The 10,949-nt window shown below is 47.7% G+C and overlaps 1 protein-coding gene across 1 annotated transcript; it reads right to left on the minus strand.

Annotated features, from left to right (window-relative positions):
• Positions 1 to 580: 580 nt before the first annotated feature.
• SLC25A53 (solute carrier family 25 member 53) lies at positions 581 to 6,129 on the minus strand. The gene is made up of 2 exons (XM_083725145.1): positions 5,876 to 6,129; positions 581 to 3,093 (listed from the first exon to the last, which is right to left on the minus strand). The coding sequence occupies exons 1-2, from the start codon at positions 5,892 to 5,894 to the stop codon at positions 2,201 to 2,203; spliced, it is 912 nt and encodes a 303-aa protein (XP_083581271.1). The 5' UTR covers positions 5,895 to 6,129; the 3' UTR covers positions 581 to 2,200.
• Positions 6,130 to 10,949: the final 4,820 nt, after the last annotated feature.

Raw genomic sequence — 10,949 nt, forward strand, 5'->3', positions numbered from 1 at the left:
CAGACACGGGAACTGTTCCAGGCAGCCCCCAATGCGTGTCCTCTGAGTGATCCCTCTCCGCCGCCAAATGGATTGTCATCTGATCGAAATGGCAGCACGGCTGAGCTTTCCCGTAACCTTGCTTGGTTCCTCGACCCTGCCACACTCAGTGGCGTAGCATGGGTTGTCAGCACCCGGGGCAAGGCAAGTAATTTGCACCCCCTAACCCTAACCCCCAGATGTTGCGCCCGGTGCGGCCGCCCCCCCCTGCACCCCCCACGCTACGCCACTGGCCACACTTACTCGAAAGTAAGCCCCAAGTGACCACTGAGTAAACAGGACATGTTTGTCCGTGCTGTTAGCGCTCCACCTGCATTGAATCGTTGTTGCAGTAATTCTTACAACAGCCTTGCGAGGCCGGCCTGTCTTGATGGCTGGTGTTCTTCCTAGCAACACCTGTCAGATGTCTGCTGACTCCCCAGCCAACGAATTGATTAATTTTTAGGGCGGGATAGATGGGCGAGTTTTGAAATTGTGACAAGGGGCCCATTTCTGACTGCCAGGTACAATGGTACCTCGGGTTACAGATGCTTTAGGTTACATACGCTTCAGGTTACAGACTCCGCTAACTCAGAAATATTACCTCGGGTTAAGAACTTTGCTTCAGGATGAGAACAGAAATCGTGCTACGGCGGCAGCAGGAGGCCTCATTAGCTAAAGTGGTGCTTCAGGTTAAGAAGAGTTTCAGGTTAAGAACGGACCTTCGGAACGAATTAAGTACTTAACCCGAGGTAAAAAGGTAAACTGTATTAATTGCGAGCTTTTGCTACTGCTGCTTTGAGCGCCAACCAGTGGCAGAATGTGGGAGCTCTGAAGCCAGGACTTTGATTATTATTTTCCATATCAGCATACAGTAATGATTTCACATTTTGAATTTAATTTATTTACAGGTATAACTAAATAAAATAATAATGACTAGTCATGACCAGCTTCAGGTAATTATTCAAAGAGTTCCTTCTACTGAATCAGTTTAATTCATGCCATTAGTACATGCTCACTTAAAAAAGCAAGGTTTACTGCATTACACATAACGATTTGTGTCTGTATACTGTAATACTGAATAACTAGGTACACATGTGGGTGCATATATCTGCAGCAATAAGTACAGGCCCACTTCATCAGAAGAGTCAGAGGTGAGTTTGGCTTATCAAAGTCTTCAGTGTGCAAATTAATTCAACCATTGCATTGCATTGTTTGTTCCGTGTTGCCTCTGTTTGTTAACAGTGGAAGCCCCCTTGCGTTTACTCAGAAGAAAGTGGCAGTGTGTTCAAAGGGACTTCCCCTTATGCTTGTTTCATACTGCAGCTTAAATTAATTAATACCCACATGCAGCAAGTTCCCCCCCCCCAGCTGGAGCTCACCTGGCATCTCTCAGGTGGGTTCAGGCACTTCTCAGGTGGGCACCATTCCCATTCTAAGAGAATGAGAGAGGCATTCATGGTGAGTTGCGGCACCTCTGTTTCTAGAAAACCAGCACTGCCCACATATAGTACGAAAAGGAAGGACCTGAGGTGTGGACCTCCAGTTTTGGTCCTGCCTAAACCCAGGCAAGCACCTGTTCCTCAGAGGCAGGTCACCATCTCGATGAGAACCACTTCTGATGGTGCTGAGGACTGCAGTCGGAGGCACAGACTGGATCGAGGAGAAGGCCTTAGGTGGCAAGATCAGCAGGTGTTTCTCCATCAGCTTCAGGTATCTGCAGAGGATTCTGCGACCTGTATTTTCCACCTGCTGTTTTGCTCTAGAACTGGGTCTCTTCCCCACCTCACCCCAAGATTAAACATTGTCCTTGTTATGTACTGAAGTTCTCACCCTGGGCCAGCAGGGGGATACTGTAGATAGTTCAGGTCCACATATGCAAATAAGGGATCGAAAGTGACGTTCAGTGGTTGGATAGTTACAGAAAGTTGTTACAGTTACGTTGTACTGGAGCTCTATATAAGCAGGCTGGCTGAACCCTTCAGTTCAGTTCTGTTCTAGCTTACAAATAAAGAGCTGTTTGGAGAATTGCTGCGTCGTCTGCTATGTCTATCCACAACTTAGCAGTCCTCCGTGCTGTTTTCCTCTCCCTGCCTCCCCTACGGGGACCTTTCCTCTTTGGCCTGGCCCGGAATAATGTCCCCCCATCTGGGAAGGCCTTAACGGGATGGGATAGGGGCTCCTAGCCCCTGATGTCTACGAGCAAGTCATAGATGGCTGTGGTGAGGCCCCATGTGACTCCAGCCCGGAGGATGAGCAGGGACCCTCCTCTGTAGAGGAGTGTGGCTTTCCTGCCCCGAGCCCTCCAGACAGCTGCAGCCGCCGCCGGGAGTCTGAGGGCTTCCTCCTTCCCCACCTGAGACTGCACATTGGCGATGAGGACGCCGAGAGGGAAGAGGAGGAAGGAGATGGCGGTTCCGTTCATGCTGCCCGACACCAGGGCGGGGAGCCAGCGGGGCAAGCCCCTGTCAGACAGGCCATCGCGGAGGGGGTCCTTGAAGGAGAAGTAGAGGGCACAGCCCAGGCCATTGCGGGTCAGGATGAGGCTGAGGCCTCGGTAGTAGCCCAGGGTCAGCCTCTCCTTGGGGGCGTAGGAGTTGAATTCCTCCAGGATGCTCCAGGTTGTGGGGAATCTCCTCACGGTCCGCCCGTCCTGGAGAACGTTCTGGACCCTCTCGAAGGGCCCAAAGGCAAGCGCTTCCAGGAATCCCGAGAGGAGGCCTGCGAAGGCTCGGTCTCTCAGCGAGTAAGGCCCGGGGGACCTGTCTGAGAAGGCCCGGAGGAGGTTGTCGTGGGTGCCGTACATCAAGGCCCCCTGCAGCGTCCTGGCCAGGAGCGGAGGGGCAATGCCTCGTGCGAAGCCAGAAAGGCCCTCCTGGCGCAACTGGCTGATGGCCTCCGTGATGGACAAGGCATGGAGCTGCTGGCGGAAAATGGTCTTGTAGACGGGGAAGGTCACCAGCGTGGTGGCGAAGCTGGAAGCAGCTCCCACAACACAGCTGGCGGAGCTCCATCTTTTGTGGTGATTCTCCTCCATCTTCTTGGAGTTCCTGCTGGGAGTCTTCTTCTTTTGGACTTCAAGATTTAGAAGAGAGAAATAATAACAACAATAATTTTAGTATTTTTACCTCACCCATATGACTAGGTTGCCTTCAGCCACTCTGGGCAGCTTCCATCATATTTAAAAACATAATAAAACATTAAAAACTTCCCTATATAGATCAAACCTATCCATTCTGAAGGAAATCAGCCCTAAGTGCTCACTGGAAGGACAGATCGTGAAGCTGAGGCTCCAATACTTTGGCCACCTCATGAGAAGACTCCCTGGAAAAGACCCTGATGTTGGGAAGGATGAAGGGCACAAGGAGAAGGGGACGACAGAGGACGAGATGGTTGGACAGTGTTCTTGAAGCTACCAGCATGAGTTTGACCAAATTGCGGGAGGCAGTGGAAGACAGCAGAGCCTGGCGTGTTCTGGTCCATGGGGTCACGAAGAGTTGGACATGACTAAACGACTAAACAACAACATATAGGGCGGCCTTCAGGTGTCTTCTAAAGATTGTATACAGTGGTACCTCTGGATGCGAACAGGATCCGTTCCGGGTCGTGATTCGCTGCTTAGGCACATGTGTGTGACATCATTTTGAGCACATGCGCGAGTGGCAAAACCTGGAAGTAATACACTCCGTTACTTCCGGGTCGCCACAGAGCGCAACCCGAAAATGCTCAACCTGAAGCAACTTCAACCCAAAGTATGACTGTAGTTGCTTATCTCCTTGACATCTGATGGGAGGGAGTTCCTTAGGGTGGGGGCCACTACCGAGAAGCCCCTTAACCCCCTGCACATGCAGAAGCTCCCCGGTGTTAGTGTAGTCTAAAAAACAGACTTGAAATGATTCTTGCATAATTTTGCCCCTAGCAACAAGTTTCTCCCAGCAACAGGTCTTCCCCAGCAACAGGGTTTCCTTAGCAACAGACTTCTTTATTAGACATGCTCTGGAGGAGAGAACTGTAGCCGTTACCTTGGCCAGATGGCTGGAGAGCACAGATGAGGAATGATTCTCTGTATATAGTTTCGATTTATTTTCCTCAGGCCAATAGCTGCATAAGTTGTAATGTTAATTCTTCAAGAAATATTTGAAGCAGAACTGGCATGCGCAAGGGGTTTATTCCCACATGGGAATTCACCAGCAGATGAGCTGAACTGAGGAAGAAGATTCTGGGAGACTTTCTGAGTGACTCTGCTGACTCAAAGGGAACTCCAAATGGCACAATCTGCAATGCCACATGGTTCAACCCCCTGTGGCATCCCTAGACAGGGCTGGGAAAGGGAAAGGGAAAGGGAAAGGACCCCTGGACGGTTAAGTCCAATTAAAGGTGATTATGGGGTTGCAGCGCTCATCTCACTTTCAGGCCAAGGGAGCCAGCGTTTGTCCACAGACAGCTTTCCAGGTCATGTGGCCAGCAGGACTAAAGTGCTTCTGGTGCAACAGGACACCGCGACGTAAGCCAGAGTGCACGGAAACGCCGTTTACCTTCCCACCACAGCGGTACCTACTGTATTTTTTGCCCCATAGGACGCACCTAGGTTTTTTGGGGGGGAAATAAAGAAAAAAATTATTTACCCCCCAGGCGCGGGGGAAGCCCGAGCTTCCCCCGACCCCAGCCCCCAGAACAGCCTGCTATCCGCAAGCCTAGGGAGCCCGGCGTGACTTCGCGCCGGGCTCCGGATGGCTGCACGGAGCTTCCTGCAGCCGACCCCTCTCGCTCTCCAGGCTTCAGTGAAAGCCTGCATTCGCTTCATAGGACGCACACACATTTCCCCTTCATTTTTGGAGGGGAAAAAGTGTGTCCTATAGGGCGAAAAATACGGTATTTATCTACTTGCGCTGGTGTGCTTTCGAACTGCTAGGTTGGCAGACCACCATCGCACAGATTCAAACTGCCGACCTTCCGATCGGCAAGCCTAAGAGGCTCAGTGGTTTAGACCACAGCGCCACTCGCGTCCTGGCTGGGAAAGACACACCCCCCCACGCATGAGACCCTGGAGAGAAATTGTTGCCAGTCAGTGTAGACAATATTGGGTAGGTGGGCCAACACTCTGACACACACCCCCACGCATGAGACCCTGGAGAGAAATTGTTGCCAGTCAGTGTAGACAATATTGGGGTAGGTGGGCCAACACTCTGACTGGGCAAGACGGCGTCCTAGGTTCCTATGAAGAGATACAGAGACTTATTTGACTAACATGAGGGGTCTGTCACCCAGAGGCATAGCAGGGGGGCATGAGCTGCCCCCCATAAAGGAAGTAAAACAATTAAAAATACTTAACTAAAAGTAGAAATCAATACTGGCTATGCCCCTTCATAAGAAGCAGGGCTGGGAGAGAGGAGGGAAGCAAAGGCTCTCTTGTGGCCTGAAGCTTTTATCCTTCTCCGATCTGCAGTAATGTTGCAGGAGGGCTCACTTTCTTCTCGGAAAGGTGATGCTAAGGGGTTTCTGGCCGGGGAGCAGAATGCTGCACTAGGTGAGCCACTGGCCTGATCCAGCCTTAGATCTCTTCTTCAGATCTGCTCCACCACCTCATTTGGCTGCATGTGTAGATCAGGCCTCACATGAATCAACTGCGGGAGCCATTCTGGCAGAGCTTCCTGCAAAATGGGGTGGGGTTACATTTGCTGAGTCTCCTTAAGGCTCCATCAGTCTGCAGGGGATCACCTTTCGTTAGGAGGTCCCATCGCAGAGGGTAGGCAGATCCCACCCCCCCTCCATCCCCCAATCCTCTGGACAGCAGCCTCTGAAAGCCCCACATTTTGGCAGAGGGTGATGCATCAGCCACCGGCCTCGGCTCGGGTACCTGAACAAATCTTCTCCATCCTAAAGGCCCCAAGTGATGCTCAGAGGTGCAGTTCTTCCTTGCAGCGCTCCAAAGAAACAGCAGCCACAGGCCAGGAGATCTGTCCCCTTGCCATCCTCCTCCCTTAACTCTCTCGCTCACTTACTCTATTCTTCCAGGTGCCAGGGGGGGGGGGGGGTTGCAGAGAGAGAGAGAGACCTCCCACTTCCTTTCTCACAAGAAGCTGCTGCTGCTGCTGCTGCTGTCTGCGCGGTCCATGGACTTCCGGCTGCCTGTGCTCTCCTGCTCAGCAGCCAAAGATGCGTTCGCTGCAACGGAGCTTTGCAGAATATTAAGCAGCTTTGCAGAAAATTAAATGAAAGGCTTCTCTCCCCCGCTTCCCCCATACCCTGCAAGGCAATGCAGAAAGTGGCTACTAGCTCCCATGTGCGCAGCCTGACTCCCTCCTTTCGCAGTCTTTACAGAACCTAAGCTTAATGGTTGCCATCGATTGGATTTTAATTAATTTTTATAATGAAATGTTTTTAGAATGTTGCACTATTTTATTGTTGTTAGCCGCCCCGAGCCCGGCTTCGGCTGGGGAGGGTGGGATATAAATAAAATGTATTACTATTATTATTTTGAATGAAATTTTGAATTGCAGAGCTGTCCACGAAACATTAAGCAAAAAACACAGCACCACGCGCTCTCCATCAGGAGCCACAATGATTTTCTCCAGTCAATACCTGGATTGCTTTGGATGAGATTCCTGCACGACACGGGGTTGGACTAGATGAGCCTTGGAGATCTCTTCCAACTCTACAATTCTATAATTTTTTTCCTTATTTGTTATTTTATTTTAGGGCCACTGTGCCTCTGTGAGTGTTGTACAAAACCACTCTTGATTGGGGGGGGGATCGCTGTGGAATTCAGGAAAGTCCCCCCCCCCCATTAAGAAAGTTATATGCAGGATTGGAATTTCCCAAGAAAGATGTTAGATTGTTTTTGTATGCCACAACTGCAGTAAGAATTTTGTTAGCCAAAAATTGGAAATTGCAAGAAATACCAAGAGTGGAGGAATGGCAGATGAAGATGATGGACTTTTTGGAGCTGGTTGACCTGACTGGAAGGATCTGCAATCAGAAAGAGGAGGCATATCAAGAAGAAATTTAAGGATTATTTAGCTAGATATTCTAATATAATATAAGTAGAACTGTTTGTAAGTACCACATTGGCCTAGGAGTAAAATGTGTTGAATTGTATAACATTATGGATTGAAATTATCATTTAGAGAAAGAAAGATAGCAATTTGAATAAGTTAAGTTTTTTAGAAAGTGGATATTGGAAAACTGCTACAATGAGATTTATAGAACTCAGGGGGGATTTGAGGAAGTCACTTAACAATGAAAATTATATAGGGCTTCAAACAGTTAGGCGTTTATATGTTTGCTTGTTTTTTTCTTTTTAATATTGTAATTTTTTTCTATGTGTGTTTGTTGTAAATTTGGAAAACCAATAATATTTTTTTTGAAAAAAAATAAAAGAAAATTATATGCAATACTAGGGAGCCCTTGATGTTGACGTGGAAAGTTAAATCCACCGCTATCTGGCTGGAAGTGGGAGGGAGGGGGAAGCGGGCTTTGTTTGGGGATGGGATCACTCTTTTGCAACCCATTTGCCCCCCCCCCCCATGACTCCCAAGCCTAGAGCGAGCCGGGAGAAGGGAGGAGTAGCAGCAGCGGCTTTGCCACTCGCTGGGTTTTGGGGAGTCACGGGGTGTGCACCAAATGGTACCCCCCTTCAGCCTGACACCCGGTGAGGCCTGCACCCCCATTGCTACGCCCCTGCTAGGGGGGCCCTACCCTTCCCCACCAATTCCATTTACCCCTTTGCAAACCCCTCCCAGGTTACCTTGACCCCCACTTTTAAAGGAGATAAACGTGGGAGATTTCAAGGAGTCAAAAAAATCTATATGGATGTACCATGCTATATTTGAAGCAAAAAAAACCTTGTTTTGATGAATTGGAAGAGCCGCAATAAGATTCCATTGAGCACACGGATTGATAATATGGACAGATTAGCTACATGTGAACGAATTGCATGTTGATGCAAGTTAAGAATGGATAAATATGAAGAAATCTGGAATGAATATTTAAGCGATAAGGTGAATAGTGGGGGGAAGTGGGGGGAGGAGAGAGAGATGGGAAAATGTTGTTAAAAAGGTGCAGCCATAGGTATATCAGTGTACTTAAATCTGAATTGTCAAATTGTGTTATTATTGTTATTATGCTGTTTGTTGTAGTCTCTTTTGCGGTTGTTGTCTGTATCAAAAAAATGATTAAGTAATTTTTTTTTTAAAAAAAGGAGGGGGAGGTGCTTCAGAAAACCACACCCTCCATTAAACCTTGCTGCCAAAGCACAGACAAATTTACAAGTTTGTGTTTGTGTGCGTGTGACAAGTTCCAGGCATAGCTGTCCGGCATAGGTGCCAACACCCTGGGGTCCTGGGTGCTGAAACACCCACAAAATTCCTCATGAAGGGGCCGGGCACCCACAAATTTCGTTTCCAGGGCCAGGCACACTGCATGGCACCCATGACCCTGGGCACCCATAGTCGCGTGGCCAAGCTGGCACTCCTGCTATCCAGTTAGGCTGCAGCGCAGATGGTGGTGGAGTGTTTTGAAGTTTTTTCAGCACCAGGTGCTGGGGGGGGGGAATTGCTCCTCATTTCCCGGCCCCCCCCCCACGTCCTGTCCTATGCGAGGACAAAGGTGGCAACCTTAATCCCCCCCCCCCGCTTCATGTTAAATTATTTTTATATGCCACAACTGCTGCTCGAATTTTACTAGCTATAAAGTGGGAAACCCAAGAATTACCAACGGTGGAAGAATGGCAGATGAAGATGATGGATTTTTTGGAGATCCTCTCGACCTAACCGGAAGAGTCCGCGACCAGAAGGAGGAGGATTACCAGGAAGAATGGACAAAATTTAACGATTACTTAGCTAAATTTGTTAAATTAAACTAATTGGAAATAGCTTGCAGGCAACAGATTGGCTTAGGAATTTATATAAGTTAAGTGATGTTTAACATGTACAATTTCGAATTGCAAAGATATAAGGATGTTAATGGACTAAGTTAAGATTATAAGAATTATGATTTGGAAAGCCGTTATAAGGATATGCATGGGAATTCAACCAAGGGGAAGTGAGGAAGTCACTTAACAATGTCAATAAGTGTAATTTTAATAAGGATATGATTTATGTTTGTTTGTTTGTGTGTTTTGTTTGTATATAATTTTGTGAAACTTAATAAAAAAAATTGAAGGAAATAAATGCCCCCCCCCCCCGATTCATAAATGATGTTGTAGGTGATGTCAGGTGCAGGGCAGGTAGAACCACAACAATGGCAGAAAGCAGGATTGAACCCCATGAGTACAGGCCTGCATGTGGGTGTGCCAGCCAGTTAGTCAATAGGGTGTCTGACGATTGACACATAGATGGTCTTACTCACCTGTCAATGTTGGTCTGCCGGGATTCGGGGAGGTACCAATTTGATCCATCCACATACCTGGTGTAGACAATACTGGGCTAGAGATGAGCCAATGGAACTCAGTAATAATAATAATAATAATAATAATAATAATAATAATAATAATAATAATTTCTTTACACCCCAGCCATCTGGCTGGGTTTCTCCAGCCACTCTGGGCTGCTTCCAACAGAATATTAAAATGCAATAATCTATTAAACATTGAAAGCTTCCCTAAACAGGGCTGCCTTCAGATAAAGTCTGGTAGTTGTTTTTCTCTTTGACATCTGGTGGGAGGGCGTTCCACAGGGCGGGTGCCACTACCGAGAAGGCCCTCTGCCTGGTTCCCTGTAACTTGGATTCTCGCAGCAAGGGAACTGCCAGAAGGCCCTCAGCGCTGGACCTCAGTGTCCGGGCAGAACGATGGAAGGCAGCTCCCTCTTTATTTATTAACTTTTTACAGAAATTTATTTATTTGGTTTTTCAGATTGAAATTTTACCTCACATATCCAGCACACAACATAAAAGCAAGATTCCAAGGAATCTCTTGGACTTCCCTCCTCCCCTTTGTGGGTCCTACTGTTAATCATTTCCTCCTGCATCTTTTATAATAATCCAAATCTTTTATCTCTCCATTGTATCCAAAATTCACCATTAAACTACAAGTGACCTTCCAATCCTACAAACGATTTTAACTGTTTACAATAAAATAAGTTATAAATTTTCCCTATTCCTAATTTTAAAAATTGTCTTTCTGATTTCTGATTCTTCCGGTCATTTTAGCCATTTTGGCATAATCCATCAACTTGATCTGCCATTCTTCTCTGGTAGGGACTTTATCTTCTTCCATCTTTATTTAAGCTCCCTCTTTATTTAATTCCAGCATCCTCTTCTGGCAGTGGCAAACCAGACCCCAATGGCAAGCAGGTGTGAGAGGCAAATCTACAGTCATGCTTCAGGTTAAAGTTGCTTCAGGTCAAGCATTGCACTCCGTGGCGACCCGGAAGTAACGGAACGCATTACTTCCGTGTTTCGCCACTCGCACATGCGCAGACGCTCAAAATGAACAGAAGCGGCGAATTGCGACCCGCGCAGACACGGGTTCTCTTCAGGATGCGAACAGGGCTCTGGAATGGATCCTGTTCGCATCCAGAGGCACCACTGTACACCTATCATCATCATCATCATCTAATAATTTGTATACCACCCTTCATCCAAAGATCTGAGGGCAGTTCGCAGCATAAAAACACAATATAAAAACGCAAAATACATAATAAAAACAAGAGCAAAACAAACCAGAAGGCAATTGGGCTGGATCTAGCCCCCAGGCCTTAGTTTGCCTACCCATGGTCTAGAACACACCCTTTGTGTGCTGTGGAACAGGAAGAAGAAGAAGAAGAAGAATTTGGATTCGATATTCCGCTTTATCACTACTCTAAGGAGTCTCAAAGCGGCTAACATTCTCCTTTCCCTTCCTCCCCCACAAGAAACACTCTGTGAGGTGAGTGGGGCTGAGAGACTTCAGAGAAGTGTGACTGGCCCAAGGTCACCCAGCAGCTGCATGT

The sequence above is a fragment of the Podarcis gaigeae genome (genome assembly GCF_964106915.1).
Source record: "Podarcis gaigeae genome assembly, chromosome: 2".
In the NCBI taxonomy this organism is placed as follows: Eukaryota; Metazoa; Chordata; class Lepidosauria; order Squamata; family Lacertidae; genus Podarcis; species Podarcis gaigeae.